Below are 21517 nucleotides of genomic sequence, written 5' to 3' on the forward strand. Positions count from 1 at the left end.
CTACAAAAAAGTCTCTTGGAGCAAAATGTGAAACCCAACAGAAAGTGAGGTATTTTGAATTTTCTTTGCAAAATTTGTGCAGTTTTTGCCATTTCCAGACCTTGTACTTTAACAAACTCCTTCTAGAGCTTTAATCAGATCAACATCATATTTGAACTAACCCTTTAAATTGTGAAGATCTTGAGTTTTCGCTGGATGATGCGTCCGTGGCGGCCTGACAAAGTCTGATGTTTCGCCATGAAACAGGAAGCTGTTGTAACTCAGGCATACAATGTCCGATCTGCCCCAAACTTCACATGTGTGATAAGAGTCCTGGCCTGAAGACATCTACATGGCAGTCTTCAGTTGTAGTCAAAGCGCCACCTGCTGGCAGCAGGAAGTGTGGCACATCAAAATGACTTTGCCATATTTCTCCTACATTTATCCGCTTAAATGTATGTCTCGCCCACTGTTCACACACACACGTCTCTTAGTTTAGTTTTTAGTTTTTTTCTATGCTGTTTACTGTGGTTTGTGCAGGTGGATAGCCTTTATACTGTTGACCTGCAAAACTTAGCAGGATAAGCTGATTAACCAAGTAAGATTGTTAGTTAAGCTTGTTAAGAAGTCCCATGCTGGTCTAGGGTATTATCCTCCTTTAATCAAAAATACATAAGTTTGGCCACTACAGTGGATTGTCTTTTTCACATCTAAAGCTATTATCATAATAACATCAAGTTCAAACACAAAATGTACGTTTAACAGCGAAACGCCTTCCACATTTCCACAACGTCTAAGAACAGGTTAAATCTGTGTTCAACTGCATCCTCTTCATCCCATGCAGCCTCCAGTCCCCAGCCTCTGAAGACACAGGATGTGCACCCAGGAACAAAGAGCATGGGTGGGATCGAGGCAGGTGGGGGTTGACTGGGGGAGGAAGCGGAAAGGATAGATGACAGGCCCTCTCTGTTTAGCACGCTAATCATGACTGCCATGCTTGCTTCTGTCGGTCTTACACATGCAAGTCTCCATTCTCCTGAAAATCTGGACATCAGTATCTATTCTGACAAGGAGGAAAGTGTAGAAAACACTTGAACACCACCTTAACAATACAGACAGACATGGACCATGATTAAATAGAGTAGCATATTTTCAGTTCTAAAGCATGGTTTCACAATATTTTGGCACTCTGTACTGCCTTAATTTATGTTCTTGACTGTAACCAACAATTAAAATGTCATAATTTTGAAAAACTGTTCAATTGATTTTCATTCCATTAAAAACTAGTTTTAATAAACTGATCCAAAATGTAGTGTAACTGTTTCTCACATTTTGATTGCAACCATGTTACTGCATGATTTTGTTCCATTGCCAAAAATGCTAAATAGCTGAAAATTTGTTTCAAGAAATAACTCTGGACCCTTTTCACATAATTTGAAGACAGATAAATAATCTCATTGCATTTTTAAATTTTTTACGTAGATTGTTGTGTATTTGTTAACCATTCAACCATGTTACCAAAAATAATCTAAGAAAAAAGGGTGTATATAAAAAAAAATATGTTAAACGTTTGTGATCAGATCTTCGTTTTTGAAAGAAATCTCTTGTGCTCAGCAAGGCTGTATTTACTTGATCAAAAATACAGTAAAAACTGTAATACCGTCACATGTATGTTCCTTTTGTTCAGTTTCCCGACACTTCTTTTGTTTCCATGGTCACTGTCATTGTGTATTTGTGTTTGTGTTTGCAACTACCTGTCTTTTGAGTTTGTAATTAAACTTATGAGATTTTGGAACCTGATTCATCTGTCTTCATCTGTCTGCCGTGACTGGACCTACAATAACAAACTGGGCTGAAGATCATCTCCTCTCCTTCCGGCAAGATGGTCATCCTCTGAAGCGTTATGTGTAGGAGTTTGTGGAGTTTTCCCATCTGGTGAGTTGAAGCGATACAATGCTCAGTGCTTGCTTCCATATGGGACTGGATGAGGAAATGATTCAGTTTTTGTCTCCTGGGCATTATTTGCCCTTGGTTCCGATTTTGTTGTTGAAGAAGTTAAAGAAAATAAGAACAACCCTCATCCAGTCCCAACTCACCCCAAGCCTGCAACTAAACCCTTCACATCCATGAACATTGGGACCATCTCACCCGCTCCAGAGGCCACTCCAGTCCCAGAATTTGCTCCAGCATTCAGCCCAGAGCCCACTCCATGCGTCCATAGTGGCTGAGCCTAGCTCCCGTGGCAAGGCCACGGAGGCTGATCCTCCTGGCCCCACGAACTGCCGGCGCTGCGGAGGAGGCTTCCTGTTCTGCGAAGCCCTCCCCTCGTCAGCCTTCAGGACAACCACTCTCCCACCCCTTGGGACTTAGATGGCTCAAGGATGCATCTTCCGGGAGGGGGAGGTTAATGTCACATGTATGTTCCTTTTTTTCAGTTTCCCGCCACTCCTTTGCCACTTGAGTTTGTTTGTTTCAGCTGTGTTTGATTAATTATCTTGTTTCAGTTTGTTATTTAAGCTGCACCCTTGCCTGCACTCTTTGTCCTGTCACTGTTGTGTTTGAGTTTAACTAAACTTTTGAGATTTTGGAACCTGATTCATCTGTCTTCATCGGTCTGCTTGCATACATCGTTACAAATACATTATTATAATTTAAAATAATTGTATAATTTATTCTTGTGATGCAAAGCTGAGTTTTCATCATCATTACTCCAATCATCAGTGTCACATGATCCTTCAGAAATGATTCCAATATGCTGATTTGCTGCTCAAGAAACATTTCTGATTATTAAAGCAGAACAGTTATGCTGCTTAATATTTTTCTGAAAACTGCATTTTTTTCAGGATTTGTTGATGAATAGTAAGTTCAAAAGAGCAGCATTCATTTGAAATCCATTTTTAATAATGTAAAAGATTTTACTGTCAGTTTTAATCAATTTAATTTGTCCTTGCTAAATAAAATTAATAATTTCTTTCAAAAAATCTTTTTTTTTTTTTATGAATTTTGTGTGTTTAATGTTTATTGCTATAAAAAAAATCATCACAGAAATCAGGATTTTAAACTATAATTAAGAAATGTCCCAAATTTTGGTAACAGGGTTGCAACCCTAAAATAAAATTAACTTAATATATAAAATAATATAATTTACAATATTTACCTGACCTCCTAAGATGTATGATTAACGTTTTCTGAAGGTTAAGCTCCTCACTGACCACTGCACTTCTGAAAATGACTTTTTAAAGCATTTCAGACCCTAATTTGAGCCCTATTCATGGAAAGTGCCATTTACATCATCCTTTGTAGGCCAGAGTAAACCAAAGCTGCCACAGCTGAGAGAGCGATTAGCAGGTCAGGGCTCTCACTGAATAACCTCTGCTGTAGTGAGTTGTGCTCTTTAAGATAGCTAATCAAATGTTGAAGAAGAGAAAGCCATTCTCTAGCAGTCCATGAATAAAGAGAACAACAGGACAAAACACAGGGGAAGACAACCAGTTTATTGGCAGCTGCTTGAGACTATCTTGCTGTGGTAATAGATTTTGCTCATGGTTATGTCAGAGGCTTTCAGGCTGAATCAATAAATGAAGTCAGTGCTCTTAACAAACAGTGGTCGTGCCCTTTCAGACGGTGGGCTGAAGCTTCTCCCCTCACCACCTCCACTCATTCACTGGCAAACAACTAAACTGCCATCCTGTACATCAAGCCAACAGAGGTGCTTACGCTAATCATCAAATAAAATGGAAATGGTATTTATTGTGATTAAAGATCTAAAATCTGGAGTTTAAAGTGAAAATAAACTGTCCCACTCCTGTTAAAATGGACTGAAATGATATACGATGTACACTATAAAAACATTGGCAGCTGCGTTTGTCAGACTGTGTTTTAGAGAGTACGGGATGTGATTGTTGATTGACAAAATACCATCAAAACACATGCATATTGTAAATTAAGATGATACTTTTTGCTTAAAAAAAATATTTATTAGTAATTTATACTTCTTTTCTTTTCTTTCTTTCTTTTTTTTTTATACATGCTTTTAGTTTAGTGTTTTATAATTGATTCACGTGTATTGCCTTGTTAAATATTATGCACATTTTAACCATAAATACAGTTCATTACTTAACAGACTGTAGCATTTTAACTTTTTTTAATTTTGTTTTAACCTTAATGTAAATACTTTTTTGCTTAAAAGCAGTTTTAATTGTTTGGTAAGTACGTGTTTTGTCTTATTATCTAAGTAATTTATAATTTTTTACATATTTTTAAACAGTAATTCATAGTACATTTACATGTATTGTTTTGTTAAATATTATACCAATATTAACCCTTAAGATAACATACAATACAGCTAATTAATTAACAGGCAGTAGCATTTTTACTTTTTTTCAGATCAAAAAATTAATGTTTTACAGTATACATTGTCTTTTTGCTTATGACCAACACAAAAAAACATCTGAATTCAAGGAGCATGTTGATCAAAACGTAAAGTATGTGTATGTGTATGTTTGTGTCAGATAAGGGAAGAGCACACAGACCACAAACTTGATGTTCCCTTTTAAGGGAACACACTCTGCGTAGAAGACGCTGCGGGAACGCCTCTGCGTGATTGCGTCATGAAGCACATGTGAAATCAGTCCAATGGCGTGACGGAACGTCATAGGCGGGTGACGTCATGACCAGGAAACTATAAAGCACACCCAAACCAGCTTCTCTGTCTTCAGCAAGCATTCTATGTTGAAATTGTGTGTCTTATTTGGTGTTGTCTGTCTTTATCACACACACACACACACATATATATATATATATGTGGGGTTTGCAAATGGATCTTGCAGAGGGGTTAGAGACGGGCGTTGCCCTTTCTCTGCCCTCACCTGCTGGGTCCAGTGCTTCATTTCAAGGGTTGGAAGCAGGGTCTGCGGTTTCTTCCGCTGCTTTCCACACTCCTTTAGATGGTATGTCTGTTGGGAGACACCCATGGGTAACTCTGAGGCTGAGGCCTGCAGCACATTTGAGGCTGCCGACTTGAGATTTGGCCATAGTTTTAGAAGGCCTTTCCCTAGCTCCCTTTGAGCCTATTGAGGAGGTTCCTGAGAAGTTCCTAACTCTCAAGACTGTGTTCCTTCTCACTATTTCATCTCTCAAGAGAATTGGAGACTTACAAGCCTTGTCATTATCCCCTTCCTGCCTTGATTTTGCACCGGGCATGGTAAAATCCTTCTTATTTCCTAAGCAAGGTTATGTTCCTAAGGTTCCCACTAATGTGGAAAGCCCTGTTATGTTGCAGGCCTTCTACCCGCCTCCATTTCATACCCCAGACCAGGAGAAGTTAAATCTACTCTGCCCAGTTAGGGCATTAGATGCTTAAGTCCACAAAGCTGCCCTGTGGCATAAAACTGATCAACTATTTGTGTGTTTCAGGTCTCCCAAGAAAGGGTACCCTGCATCTAAGTAGACGATGAGCAAGTGGATAGTTGGGGCTATATCACTTGCTTACAAGACAGCCAGCCAGCCTTCACTTTTGGTGTATAGCTGCTTCTAAAGCTTTGCTTTTGGGAGTTTCACTTCAGGAAGTCTGTGATGCGGCAGGGTGGTCCTCGCTGCATTTGTGAGGTTATATAACCTGGATCTGGCCTCGACCCCGGGGTCACGGGTGCTCTCTTCTTAGTGTGCACTCACAATTTCACACAGACAGGTATTGAGGTTCCCACAGCGTCTTCGATGCAGCGCAAGTTCCCTTGAAAGGGAACGTCTCAGGTTACGTATGTAACCATGGTTCCCTGAGAGATAACGAGATGCTGTGTCATTCTGCCATACTCCCTGCATGCCTGTGACCGATTTGCTTCAGCCTATTAGAAGCCTATTTGGTTTGGGTGTGCTTCAAGACTCAATCACGCAGAGGCGTTCCCACAGCGTCTTCGACGCAGCGTCTCGTTCCCTCTCAGGGAACCATGGTTACATACGTAACCTGAGACGTTTCCTGGCATATGACAAATCGAATTGCTTCCTCATGTCATGCAGGTTAAAGGTCAATTGAATATATCCAGCGATTTGACACACTTAACAATAAATTTGTGTCGGTCATTCTGATGTGTTGTGTCTGAATACTGTTTACAGCCAGTAAGACATTCTCTGCCTGATACTGTTGTGTAACAAAATACTACATTGTGCGTTTTTATGTCACGTTGTTTATGTGCAACTTTATGATCGACTGAACTGTTATTTTAGTATCACTGATATACTATTTATTGTTATAGTTATTGTTAATATTTTGAATTAGATGTTTTGATTTTAACTTTGTGTTTTTGTCTTTTTTTTTTAAGGTTTAGTTTTTAGTTTTAGTTTTAGATATTTTAGTACTTTAAACAAAAATGAGAAATGTTGACTTGGCAACACACTGAAATAAAATAATATTAATATTTTTCTTTTTTTTTATTTCAGTTAATGTTTATTTTATTTCAAGTAACCCTGAACTGAGAAAATAATCAAGCATGCTCTCCAAAACTTGTTTAATATGCAACATTGAAAAATATGATTCTTTTCTTTGTGAATTTGTTTGTTTGTATGGCACATGATCATGAAGTAGTTGAAAATGTTCCTGACCTCCACTCATAGAAATGAGATTCCCTAGGGCCCCAGCTTATCTGAGGGGCCCAACAAGATGGTCAATAATAAATGCAGATCATTACTCCCGATAGGAAGATCATTTAATAACACTGGGGTCTATTTTCATTATCACACAAAACCCTTAGGCTTGCTCTATATATTCATATTTTTCTTGTGTAATTGCAGTTTTCTTATAAAAATACAAAAAAATACACCAACAAAATCTTTATAGGATTAAAGACATGTGCCTTCTATTATCGGATTCCATATATCAAATATTAATTGACTTTCATCTGCCTCTTAACGGATCACACACAAGAGACAACTCATTCTAGACAATCAAACTGTGATTCAAGAGCTTATATGCATCATGGAAGATTACGATTGGCAGGAGGATTCAAAAGCTACTGAACAGTTCTGTGATACTCAAACAGTCCCACACAAAGACACTAAAAGCATAAAAATCATTCAAAGTGAACAATGAATCAGAAAGAATACCAATTTATTTTAATTGTGGGGAGCACAAGTAGGACGCCAGTGCTGAAATCACTGCACAGGAGATCCATAACAGAACAATTCTAGAACTGAAGGCTTTTGAACTAAAAAGCACTTCAAGTAACAATAAGCCATTAAGGGCTATAAAATTTTAAACTTGCTTACTGCACCGGAAACTCAGAAATCAACTCTGAATTTTAACGAGTGCATCAGTGCTGATAGCCTGATACAATCCTAAATTAGATTAAGTGCAAAAAATGAATTTTTATCTCACAAAAAAGCACTTCAGCATGAGTTGCAGATAATGCAAAACTTCACAAAACTTCAACTGCCAGTCAGCCCTGAAGCCTAGTTTCTGGTTCAGAAGTAACACAAGGCTGATAATGCAAGTCCATAGATTTTCAGTTGGTTATATGTCTCTGCAACTTTCAAAGAGCAGAAGCAGAATAGATTCTTTCACGAACATGCTTTATTTTATGCAGTGTCTGGCTCTAATGGTCAAAGAACTGACATATGTAGGGACATTGGAGACTCTACATACCTTCCGTTAACGGGTCTCGAGGCCTTCCATTCAAAAATTATATGTGATTAACTCATATGTAGTCTAGGATTTTGTCCGTTTTAATCTAAGGACTCTAAACAGGTTATCCTGGTTACTCCAACATATGGAAACTATTATTAGGATCTTTCACTTTAGGTGACCTTTCAATGTTAACTCAAACTTATCAAGTACTATATGAATGAAAATGTGAAAATTAATAAGCATTAATCCTAACTTGGGGTTCACAATGATTCATACAGGGCATTCATTATACAATAACTAGCTTATTAATGATGTATACAACTTGAAATGTTAAGCAGTTTATTAGTATAAACTGTGAAAAGATTAAATGACCATGTAATTTTATTCAAAGTGCATTTTTATATGGGTTTAATTGAAAATCATGGTTTCCAGTTTAAACCTCTTGTTCACTTGGGCTAAAAACAAATAACACTTCACAAGGTCACACGTACGTGAAATCAGATATAGTAAATTATGCTTATTTGGCGTGCTGTCCGGGGATGGGCTCTGAGCTCAGAATTTGGTCCGAACCCAAAGTACTCTCCAAAAGGCAAAATAAGCACATGACAGCAACCGGAAAAAGATATAAAATTAACCCCCCAAAACCAAGCTTGACCGTTCGACCGGGAGGGCTCTAGCAGCATCCGACAGGAGCTTAAAATGTTTGCAGCATTGGGCAGGTAAGCCCTGCCAGCAGTTGAACAGATAGCTCTTGCATACGGCGCAAGATTAGAAGAGCGTGATTCAGAATCGTGTATAGTCGTTCGACCGGGAGGGCCCTCATAGCGTCCGACAGGAGCTTTGGATGAAAATGCTTGCGGCATTGGACTGGTAGACACTTACATGCATCCAAGGTCAAAAAACACTAATTTTCTTTTAATATACATTGCACATCTCCTCTTTGCTCAGAGTCTGAGAATGGTTAGTTCGAAGATTCGGTCTCTCTAAATTCAGTTGTGATTGGTCTACTCTGTTCTGATTGGTCAGATGGCCCAGTCTGTTGCGATTGGTGTACTGTGCTCTGATTGGTCAGATGGCCCAGTCTGTTGTGATTGGTCTACTCTGCTCTGATTGGTCAGAAGCCCAGTCTTTTGTGATTGGTCTACCACTAACAGAGTTAGTCAGAAACAAAACTCCTATTACCATATCTCAGTTCCAGAGGTTTCCTCAGCGCTTGATACACAGTGATATGCACGATGGCGCCGATTTCACCGTATCAATTCCAGCACAAGTCCTCATTCTTTTGAAGTGCATGTAAAGTGGATTCGCAGTGCTGAAAACAGCATCTTCTCAACATGTCGACAACACAAACCAATCTCTTCTAGGCCTCAGCTACAATTACAAGGTCAAAGTAGACGTTGTTCGCAGGCAGCCAATTAAGATCATAGACTTGCATTATGCTGATTTGTTACATTGTTACGTAAGTATGCTACAGGAAGTGAGACTGGAATTGCTGACGACTCGTTTTGGCAGTTCAGAAGCGATTCTTTCTTTTAGAAGATAATAACTTTATTTGTTGTGCACTTTTTACAGTTGCAAACAGCTATATTACACACAGCATTAAAGGCAATATTCGAAAAAGCACATTTTAAGGAGTTTTGAAGTTAATTAAGTTAATTAAGTAAGTAAATTAAATTAAACACTAACAAAATGCTTTCATCTTAAGTGAAAATTCTGCTTTCATATTCTGGCTAAATTAAGTTTTTTATGATGAAATTAAGTTATATTAAGTAACATTTTGGCTTATGTCTAAAAAAATGATTAGTATGTGTGTTCTTTAAATTAATTATTTATAAAAAAAAAAAACCTTTTTACTTTTTATGAATGTTTTTGTCTGTGGGAAAATAAATATTTTTGATTAATATTAAATAAAAATTTAAGTTCTGAACCAAACCTTTTTTTTTTAAGATTTTTTTTCAGTGTATCCAGAAATTAAGAACACATATAGATCTATATTGATGAACGAATATTGTAAAAGCACTGATCGCTTTTAGTTCATAATACTAATGCATGAGTATGTTCAAGGTAATAACAGCATCTATAAGTCACATAATCATGTTAAGCAATAGAAGATAGCTAAGGATGTGCTTCTTTTTACTTATTCTGACTGGCTTGAGGTATGCAATTTCCAGGAGTCAGAGTGTACAGGTATTTATCAGCCTGCTATGAAAGTCATATCTTCAAATTCTTAAGCTGTTACAATGAGCACTTTTGAGAAAGAGCTAATCACTGCGAGGTTAATGCAATTGAATGTCTGAAAGAATTCCATAATTGTGTTTGAGACAATTATTAAACAAGACATTTTTGAGCACGTCATATTCCTCTTTTCTCTTAGCTTTATATTCTTATGTATCATATCTCTTCTAGAGATGCGCTGATCCAACACTCAGTATCTTATTGGTCAAATCAGGTATCAATCAAACAGGACTGCTCCAAATTTAATACTGTTATACCAATTTGCCAAAATGTAAAATAGTTACAAATGGCCATGAAATTGCATTGGTCACATCATTCTCCATTCAATATTCAAACATCATGTCACATTCGGTTACGACAGTCAGCACGGTAAAACACTCTCCAAGATGTTCTAACTTTCCCATTTTTTATGCGTACACTGAACATAAAGGCCTGTGCTTTTGATTAAATAGACTATTTTGCTGGATATTTTTGGTGATTATGAATGATGTGGTACTTGCATGTGAGTAGCAGACTGAATGTAACTTTAATTATGGAACAAGATTAAAAGTGAATCATCATGCGACCAGAATATACATAAGTGCTTTTGTGCCACTCTGCATTGGAGCCTATCATACTGTTTTTCACAATCAGAGATTAATGTTTAGACTAGATTTTTGTTCTATCATATCTGTTGTCTTATTGCAAACGCAATGTTCTAATGTCACAAATGTTAAGAATGCCATAAGGGTTTGAAATAAAATGAGAGTAAATCATATCAGAATTTTTATTTCCAAGTGAACTGTTCCTTTAAGTGGGTGATTATTGACCAAAATAAGCCGTAATGTATACCAGACTTTATGCTTATAGTCAATATTCTGGAGTCTGTTTTTATTGTATTTTATTTATTTATTTATCGACAACACTGATGGCATCACTAAAAGTTAAAGGTTTGAGTGGGGAGGGGAAATATGTCCTACTGTAATAAAGGGTACTGCCTTTGGGAGTTTGGATGTAACTAGCTCAATTATAAAGCCAGGTTCCAAAAATGAGTTTTCGTGGCTATTTTGGGTTCCTCAAAGAACCTATCAGTAAACTGTTCTTAAAAGAACCATTTTTTCTCACTGCGAAGAACATTTCAATAGAGTGTATGCACGTGACGTCATCGCTGGCCGGAGTGACTGCGGTTACGTCCACTGAGTGGCAAAAAGACCGAGTGGCAGCATCGGTTTTCAGTGTAAATGCCAAGAGAAACACATAAAACACATCTAAAACAGGAAAGAGCTGGACTCCAGGCAATTTTGAGGTAAAATCATACTTTTATATATTGTATTGTCAACTCATCAATTAAATATTTACCATCTTATATTCTGCATAATTGGGTGTTTTAAAATAAACACAAAATTTTACAAGTTTTAGGGCTGGATGATACATATAACATTGATATATAAGTGATTACCCGGAATTAGACCTACCTACATTGCATTTATATAAAGCGTTCACAGGCACATTTGCTTTATGTATTTGCCCGGTGTCGAAATCAGTCACATATAAATGTCAGGAAACACGATTCCTGGCTGCATGTCAATATTCATGGATCACTGGATCTTTGGTAAGTTGTAAGGAACACTATATCGAGTACAACCTTTAGTTTAAACTGATAATCATTTGTTTTCGCAGTTACCCCAATTAAATCCAGTCATGCGGCAGGCTCTTTTGCCACTCAGTCCAGCTGAGGGGGTGTGTTCTGGTGGGAAAGTGACGTCAATGCATACCCTCTATAACATGAAGAACCTTTTTAAAGAACCTTTTGTGCAATGGAAAGATTCCATGGATGTTAAACGTTCTTCAAGGAACCACAGACGCCAATAAAGAACCTTTATTTTTAAGCATGTAGATGATTTTGATGAGTGAACTATTGAGTTATATCATAAAGCTTTGGGCTTTGAACACTGACCTGGCTCACAATCCTGCTGAGAGTTTAGAAACAGTGGGTATGTCCTAGTCAAATGTGTTCTTGTGTGAAATGTCAAATATCAATGGAAATGCCGCTATGCCGAAACAGTTTGATACCTCTACCAACCTCTAAAACCTTCCTAGAGAACTGAAGCAAATGCATAACATGAAACAAATGGGTTACATTTATGTAGTGGTTTCTGAAGGGTTGCAGGTCTGTTCCTGCTTGGTTCACAGAAAGGAGGGGATAAAAATGCAACTGACCATATAGCTAATTGTCCATTTAGCATAGCAAATAGGCTTATTTGTAGTGTAGTGCATGTGCTCATTAGGGCAGGTTCCAAGAGTCCCAATCCCAGTCTCTCCCTCCGCTTACCTGTCCAGTTTCATGTTTTCAATTGAACTATTAAACACTGTAATTTTTATTTTATTTTATTTTATTTATTTTTGTAATATAAACTGTAAAATGCAAGTAAAAACTGCTAATTGGTTAACAGTAAGTTCCCTTATTATGGGGAAAAGCTGTAAATGATCTAGCCCTACATGTCACGCAATTCTTCAGTAAAATACTCTTAAATGTACCGTTTTTGCAAGTAAAAAGAACAAATCATCTTATAATTTACAGTGAAAAGCTGTAAACTGACATATCCAGAATTCATATTTGATAGTTTTTCATTTTAATAATTACATTTCTTCTTAGTTTTTTTATCAGTTATGTGCATTAGAGTTTTATGTTACATCTTATGTTGTTAAATTAATGTTGTGTTACCATGATGGTGTTTTGTTTTGCACCGGGATACAATAGCTACTGACTGCGTAGATCCACTGTGATGTTAAATAGCCAATTACATCTAGAACATAGAATGAATAAAATTAAAATAAAAAATAAAATAAAAAACTGAGCAATGGTACAATGTCTTCCAGTAGCAGCTAATCCATCTGAAACACGCGGCTTACCTTGTGCCTTTATCACCCATCGCGAGGATCTGCGTGCGACACGTTCCACAGAAACTCTTCTGCTAGTGGGAAAGAGATGACAGGGGTTGCCGAGAAGGCAGAAGGAGAACAGAAAGGATGGAAAGAAAGACTGAAAGAAATTGAATTTACTACGCTGCGTTATAGCACCGCTGTCACTTAAGCAGCTCTCCTTGCGGTTTGAGAGCTTTCCAGATGAATCCAATTACAGGAGCATCTCCACTGCCGCTTGCCAACAGACAAACCCCGCGTTTCCAAATAAAACAAGCAAAAGCCGGTGATTCTTCACTGCCTTCCTGTGCTGCTCTGGTCTAAGAGTCCTTCAGGTGAGAATGTACGAAAATTAAACGCTGGTTGGAAAATCCTAAAGCTTTAGAAGCTTCCGTTTGATATCCACACTGCCTCCGTCTACCAGAGCTCTCTCACCCTCCCTTCCGCTGCGTTTCTCTCTCTCTCACTAATATACTCGCTGTCTCCCCTCCTCTCTGGACGTGTGAGGGTATGTGTGCGGGAGCTGAGGTGAGTGGGTGATGATATTCTCTTTCTCAGCTCGCCATCACTGTGCAGAGGCTGTGAAATGAGCGCGCGCACTGTCGCCGCGGCGACGAATGAAGCATTATTTACATCTTGACATCGACATCATTTAAAGTGGTGTCACATTTCAGTTCGAAACTCCCTAAGCATTAAATCAATATTGGACAGGATAAAGCATATCAATCAGCCATCGTGTGGGTTTAAGATGGTTTTATTAATTGAAAAAGCATCCCTGATGTTTTTAGTGTTTTTTATCAGGTTTTTTTTTAAAAACCAGTGGTGACTGGTTTACAGTATAAGTTCAGATGTAGCTATAAAATAGCCTAAATTCGTTTCATACAGGCATTGAAATTAAGATTTCTAAAAAATAAAATAAAAAATCATACATATGACATCAGATATTACACAGCAATACCCATGCATTTCATAATTACTTCAGACTGTTATGAGAAAACATGTAAAACTACTAATGTTCTAAAATGAAATCATGTTATATTGGCACTTCCCACAAATATGATAACATTTGGTGTCCCGTTACTCTTTTATTAGACACAATCCCCATTTTTTTAAGCCTAAAATTAAGCAGGAAGCTAGTTTTAAAACATCAAATGTCTCAAACATTTACATTTCAAACATTTATCAAAGTTTCTGTACAAAAAAAAAGATATCAAACAAATATTTTCTTCAAGCTTAACTCTACAAAGTGATAAATCTGCAACCAGTACTTACAACACAGTTAACTATTATTTTACTATTTAATTTTTATGTTCATATAATGTAGACAACATTTGAAAGGGTTTAAACTATATCATGACATGAATGTTGATGTTTCAGGACCTATTTTTAACCTATTAATAAAAAGTGCCTATTAGAACAAAGACAAGCATGGACTTATTCTTATTTGCTCTTGTTCTTTGCTTTCCTATGTAAACAACAGACTTTATCATCAAACTCACTTTTTGTACTTACTCTGTAGTTTTGCTTGGTATAAGAGTTATTTTTTGGTCACAAAACAACGATAAATAAAACTAAATAAAATAAAAAATATAACAGAGTTTGTATATAAACTTTTTTTAACAAAAATGAGTGTGTTGTTAACAAATATATGCAGCTGTTCCCTTGATAAATGCACATCTTTGAAAACAATCCATATTTGGAAAGGCAGGGTTCAGTAACAAATATAATAATAACGCTTTCCCCAAATATCTCTTTTCGGGGCAAAACGAATACAAAAATTCCTGTTTTTGTAAGAATTTTGCTGTTCAAACGAATTTAAATGTGCAACAGTTATTCTCATAGAACCAACAAACATATCTACCAGATGTTTTCTTATCAACAGATGTTTCTCTGGTACTTAATCTCATCAAGTGGCTTCATCATTTTTGATTTATCTTACCCTAGAGTATTTCAAATGTTTTCAAGCAGGCCCTGAAAAACATATAAACATATGTAATCAATCAGTCTATCTATTTGTGGCATTACATTGCATTGCAAGATTATTTTCATGACAGTTAAGTACATTTCCATCTCAATTCTCATGCATGGTGATAAACCTCATTGCCATATGTATATATGTAAACTTGTTAAGTATTTATAACTTGTAACATTTTAATTATGGTAGAATTGGTTGTACTGCCTTTTATTTATGCTGGTGTTATTTAAAAAAAATAATAATAATTATGAAAATATAAAATTCTTTGATTTTGGGTTGAAATATGATGTTATAATTTTACAATAACTCACAATACAAATCAGTGATTTCTGTGGCACACAATAAATCAATAGCAACTACACTATAATAAAAAATAATTGTTGGTTTAACTTAAAAAAGTAAGTTACCTGATCGCCTTAAAATTTTTAGTTCATTGACATAAAAAAATTTGAGTTAATACAATGAAGCCAATTGATTTAATCAGCAGAAACTCAAAATATTATGTTATCTGAACCACATTAATTATCTAAGTTGATTTGACAAAAGAAAAAATGTTGTGATAGCTAATTAATTAATTAAAATAATTTTTTTACAGTGTAGCAAATATGGCAGTTTTAGGTTAATAAATATATACATTATACTCTCTGGTCCAACAGCTGACAAGAGTAAGATGGGCATTAGACTTGCCTCACCTATAATTAAGATGCAAATGAACGCAGCAGATTAAATCACATGCCAGTCTGTGCATTACACTGGACTTGTGTGATCTGTGATGCCAGTAATTTGTGTCTTCAAAGTCAGTCAGAGCAGTGCGGTGTGATTCTCATCAGACAGAAGGCCCTTTTAAATGCTAATCCGAGCGCAGTTTAGCAGTGAGCATACTGGGTCTCTATGGCAGCACTAAAGAGTGTGGCGGAGGGCAAGGCTTCCTCTCATTCATTTTTAAAACACGAGTCCCTTTTTATAATAAATTACCAATCAATCCAGTATGACTGAGCACTTCCCTGAGGCAGTGATTAACAACATACAGTGGGATCTAAATGTATGGGATGACTAGTGAAATGTTTCTATTTCGCATTTTTCTAATTTAATACTATTTTTCTAATTTAAATTTCATTACAAATTATATTAGCAGCATAACAATTTGAGTGTAAAAACATATTTGGTGTGTCTCCCTTTTGCTTTAATGACAGCAACACTCAAACTGCATGAACCTGAAGATCATGTTGTTCTGCATGTGATATTAATCATTATCAAATACATAAATCATATCAAATACATCATAATGATTCAGATTTTCATTGTGGTCTAAGACTTTTGAAATACATACATTACGGTTCAAACGTTTGGGGTCTGTAAGATTTTAAGACAAAGTCTCTACTGCTTACCAAGGCTGCATTTATTTGATCAAAAATAAAGTATAACAGTAATATTGTGATATATTATTACAATGTGAAAGAACCGTTTTCCATTTTAATATATAATTTATTCCTGTGATCAAAGCTGAATTTTCAGCATCATTACCCCAGTCTTCAGTGTCACATGATCCTTCAGAAATCATTCTAATATGATGATATGCTGCTTAAAAACATTTCTGATTATTATCAATGTTAAAAACAGATATTTTCAGGATTCTTTGATGAATAGAAGTTCAAAAGAGCAGCATTTATTTAATTTTTTGTAACATGTCCTTACTGTCACTTTTGATCAGTTTAATGCGTCCTTAAATTTTAATTTAAAAACGGTTATATATATATATATATATATATATTATAAACTTATATCTCTTTTTGCATTGCATTCAAGAAACAAAGTCATTGTGTGACAATATACAATGGGCTTTAACCAAGCATTCAAAATTATGCATCTGTTCTGTGTTTTTGTCTCTAAAAATAGGACCGACATGCGAATACGCTGGGGTCGAGTTTCCATATATTCAGAAATGTGCTGTCATGTTCTTAAAAAACTCACTGGTTCCACTTTGTTCATGTTTCCCTTTTTCATATCAAATCCCAGAGGCAGAAATATCTGGTGAATGTCAAGAGATCTCAGATTTGTAAGTGGCTGACAATTATAGTAAGAAGTCAAGCAACAGGAAGGCCTACAAATGCTTCGCCACGTCCTGCGTCAGTAATTCATTTGTAACAAGGTTTCAAAACAAAAACCCAGACAGCTCCGCTCGACAGTCGCCAGACCCTTGTAACATTAGCACATCTGTTTGTGCTTTTGAATGACACGGCTTCTTAGCAACAAAGACTGTCACAACACTAAGGGTCTTGCTATTGACGGAGTGCAGAGTGTGAGCTTTTCCCAACAAGGTTGTGTTTTGATGACATCCCTGAGTGCATTTCCAGGAGTGATTTCAGTTGATAAGATGGAAAAAGGAAGCCCATGTCTGGTCTCAGATATCACTCCAGAGCACAGCTCGACGGCTCTTGTCCACGCTTACCACGTATTCGCCCGACAACGACCAGGCCACGGCACTTATTGGAGCACTGCAAAGAGAATTTCATCTTAGAATTCAATTTAAAGGCAAATTTAAAGAGATAATTCACCACATCCCAGAAAAAAAGTGGAATTATTGACACAAAAAGCACCATAAAAGTGGTCCATACAACTAAACTCTGTATTCCAATTATTCTAAAGTCAAACTTAATACCAAGATATAGCTATGTGTGAGGAACAGACTGAAATTTAAGTCAATATTTGCTGAAAATCTTTCTTTAAAACCTGTCACACTTAGCCATAATGACACATTTTGACATAATGATGGCTTTTTTTCTTAAAAAAGAAAAACTAATCTAAACAAATTTCTCTCTAAACATTTAGGGACAATTTTGAGCACATCCACACTTCATAAAAACAACACTTTCATTCTCTTTAGACTAAAAGACGTAGAATGAAATTTGTATCTACAGTATATAGAATGGCATATGTGACCCATGCTGGCAAAATGAGTCACGGGCTAATTACGAGCTACAGGCAAAACAAGTCAAAAATGACGATTCTGGTCGAATTTGAGGTTTTCACAAAAATGAGTTCATTAAGTCCTCATCTAGTGATCTAAATGCTTCAAATAACAAACATTTAAAAGTATCTTTATTTGTATGTTTTCTGAGAGGAGTACCTTTCCTTTGACCATGAAAAATGACGTTTTTCTTTTGACGTTTTAAAGGAACCTTCAGAAAACTAACTTGATTTTTCTCAAAATTGACTCTATCGACTTCAAACAGGTGTAGCTCAATCATTTTTTATGTCAGATTCCACCAAATCGTACATAATTTTGAAGGTTCTTTAATAGAGATTGTGAAAATAACAAGAACTCATTTTTGAAAATTTGCTCATTGCGACTCATTTTGCCAGCACGGGTCACATATATAGATTGTACCTCATGTTAGCTTGCTTATTTTACTCAAGAGCATGATCTAAGTCTAGATGAAACTATGCTTCTAACCACAGGTCAAGCACTGTAATTCCAACCACACAATTTTGCAATGCTGTTTGTAAATGTTCATTGGAACTATGGTTTTGGGAAACTTTGGTTTCTGACTCATTGAACTATGTTGGTAATGTCACGACCAATGTTTGCCAACAATACTTTTTCAAAAAAAGTATTGTTGATTAGTTAACCATGACCCATCTCTGACTTACCTGTGCATTTCTGGAAGCCGTTTTTCTAGGTTTCCTGTGTTGACATTCCATATGTACACGGCACCGTCAGCAGAGCCAGCTGCCAGGAAACTGCCATCCGGACTGAAATAGAGAGAAAACCTACAATTGTGACTGATGACTACAGACTGATACACATTACTCTGGAACTGATTCTTTCTTGCCGTATAGATCCCTCAGGCAAGTGATCTGATATCAAATTCACTGAAATGTCAAGAACCTATACAAGACACATCCAAAATCTGTTCCTAAACCAAGTTAAAGACCTTCCAAGACTGCACTTTAAGGCATAGAAACTTTTTTATTTTATGGTGAAATTATGCTGCCTTCAAAGATAGTAGATTTTGGACAATTTAGATATGGTATTGAACATATGCCTCACAGAGTGTGTGAGAAAGAAGAAAAAAAATAAGATGGTGGACAGAGTCTATGAGAATTAGTTGAGTCCAATGTAGAGTGTTTCAAAACAGTTGCGGCTCCATTTCAGACAGGATGCTTCTTTAGAAGACAGCTGCCTATGTAAGAGCCATAAACTGTAGCCAATAGCCATCTGGACACAATTTTCAAGGTTTTTGCTCTATTCCACAACACTGCATCTGAAATGAATCAATGGACTTCAAAAGGTACTGTAAGCGATTTCAGCTTTGCTAACTTCTGCTAGACTGCATTAGACCACCTTCTCTCCAAAACCCCGCCCTCAAAAGACATGTCAGCCAACAGATGTCAGCCAATCCCAAAGCCCAAAAAGACTAACAAGCAAAGAGCATTTCTGGTTGGCTAGTTTTATAATCGGCTGTCACAGTCTAGGTCTGTCACAGAAACAGGTGTGATTTCTTAGAACACCTATTTCACTGATATCCGTCAGGTAGTAAGACATTTTTTTGCATAGTATTTCAAATATATCACTTACAACAACTTAATTTTATCCATGACTGGTGAGGACCTGTTTTATTCAAAATATCATGTATAAAATAATCATAATTCCTATTTGATTCTACACTACCCTTCAGTAGTAGGGGCTTAGTAAGATTTTTTATTTATTTATTTTTTATTTTAAGTCGATCAAACATGACAGTAAAGACTTTTACATTATTACAAAGGATTTCTATTTTAAATAAATGCTGGAATTTTTAAAATGTCAATTCATTAAAGAGTCCTGAAAAAATTCATCACAGTTTCCACAAAAATATTAAAAAGCACAGCTGCTTTCAACATTGTTACTAATAATAAAAAAAATTCTTTTAAAATCCACATATTATAATGTTTCCTGAAGGATTATGTGACATTGAAGACTAAAGTAAAGTAGTGCACTAAAGTATTGCCATCAAGGGAATAAATGACATTTTAAAATATATTAAAATAGTTACTTTATTGTAACTATATTGTAACAATATTTCACAATATTACTGTTTTTACTGTATTTTGATCAAATAAATGTAGCCTTGGTAAGCATGAGACTTTTTTCAAAAACATAAAAAAAAAAAATTGTACAGACCCCAAACCATTTAATGGTTGTGTATGGTCATTTTTAACAGATCTTCGCACACTGCAAAATATTTTGCCAGACAACAAAATTACTTCATAGTAACATTTAAATGAATGTGTTTTAAGTCAAAAAAATATATATTATGACTGAATGAACCTGACTAAATCAGGTTATACCAACAAAAGTCATTTTTAAGGGTCAGAATAGTTAAAAATATATTGCCTAAAGATATCTGTACATTTTTTAAGTATAGTAGATACGCTTTGTGCAACAATTAGTTTGAGTGACATACACTGTTTCCTAATGGCAGTGGGCTGTTTGTACTCAGCCAGCCTAAAAGAAAAGTGTTGGGCAATGGTGAAGATTCTGAGTTCTATGCCTGGCACAAGGGGAAAATGTTGCAGGGTGAAGGTGTTGATGAATGATGAAGCGACCATTAGGTTCCTACTTATGGCTCTTGCTCCCATTTCAAATGCTTGTGCCAGATCTAGCCGTAAAAAAAAGTCTCAGTGCGTTTTGGCCTTACTGTCTCCATGGAAACAGTGTGTATATGTCTATGCAGGGAGGTGCTAAAAAGACTTATCTGTAAGACTCGTTTCTCATCTCACATCATATGGAGCGTGTTGCATTTACTTTCTAACAATGTTGAGAAAATTGCAGGGTCAGACTGTATATAGAGACTGCAAAAGCTCTAGGATTATTGAAAATACATCTGTAGTAAAGCGTACCATTTTTAGGCTAGAAGAAGACAACAATTTTGGCAATGAAACCAAATCTAAAATAAAATAAGGAATCATACTTTGCATAAAGAATGTGAATGTGCAATATAAACAGTTAGGTTCCAGATGTAATTTTTTTTCCCCAAGAAAAAATGATTTGTAGCTTCTGGAGGAGATGCAAGCCAGTGTGATTTCCCTTGAATAATTGAAAAACTACACTAGCCATAATTCTGAAGACAGATCCACCAATCAGAGAAGTCGCTGTTACCATGGATATGGAATTCGGCATAAAAAAGCTCCATTGCAAGAGTCCACTTCTAAAACACTGCAGTGTAACTGAGTCTCCCTACACTCTAAAACAACATGTATTTGTATGTGTTTCAATATTTTGCAATAAACTTCAAATATATTGAATTTTATATAAATATATTGAAAAAAGCAAAGCATTTTTATATTATAGTGCTCTTTTTTTATTAATTATAAAGATAAAAATGAATTTGAAAAATACTTATTGAAAAAAAGTGTCTATTGACCAGTGTTATTTTAGTATAACTGATATATAATTATTGTTTTTGTTAATATTTTGAATCACATTTTATTTTTATATTTTCTGTTTTCATTTTCATTTTAAATTTTTTGTGTGGTTTTATCATTTTATTAGCCATACTAAGGAAAATACCTGACCCATAAGATTGTGAGGTATGCACAATCACAAACTGAATAACCCAGAGGATTCAAGTCTGGGGTCAAATCAATTCAATAGCAACATCATGAATGTGTGTGGAATAGTCCAGCCTGCCACAACAAAACAAAGGCACAAAAGATGCACGCTCGTTTCTGCTGAGTGGGTCCTGTTACCCGGGAACGAAGCCACTGTGTGTCCCATAGATAGAGAGACACATAATTTAGAACACATACCAAGAGGTAGAACTCTT

The 21517-nt window shown here is 36.0% G+C and overlaps 2 protein-coding genes across 6 annotated transcripts in view; both read right to left on the reverse strand.

Moving 5' to 3' along the window:
- Positions 1-13293, reverse strand: part of arrb1 (arrestin, beta 1) — a 56350-nt gene extending 43057 nt beyond the window's left edge. The window contains exons 1-2 of one of the 5 annotated variants that reach the window (XM_051862569.1): positions 12878-13292; positions 12725-12783 (exon numbers count right to left, since the gene is read on the reverse strand). In XM_051862569.1, coding sequence (XP_051718529.1) covers positions 12725-12744 — 20 coding nt within the window. In that variant the 5' untranslated portion in view covers positions 12745-12783; positions 12878-13292. Of the gene's footprint in view, positions 1-12724 lie in introns of all 5 variants that reach the window. The other 4 variants (XM_051862570.1, XM_051862568.1, XM_051862567.1 and 1 more) reach the window with 4 other exon arrangements.
- Positions 13294-13471: 178 nt separating this feature from the next.
- The window catches only part of LOC127495624 (protein Atg16l2-like), a 43495-nt gene continuing 35449 nt past the window's right edge, over positions 13472-21517 (reverse strand). The window contains 2 exon segments of the mRNA XM_051862565.1: positions 13472-17203; positions 18360-18461. Coding sequence (XP_051718525.1) covers positions 17110-17203; positions 18360-18461 — 196 coding nt within the window. The 3' untranslated portion in view covers positions 13472-17109.

The sequence above is a fragment of the Ctenopharyngodon idella genome, chromosome 15 (assembly GCF_019924925.1).
Source record: "Ctenopharyngodon idella isolate HZGC_01 chromosome 15, HZGC01, whole genome shotgun sequence".
NCBI lineage: Eukaryota > Metazoa > Chordata > Actinopteri > Cypriniformes > Xenocyprididae > Ctenopharyngodon > Ctenopharyngodon idella.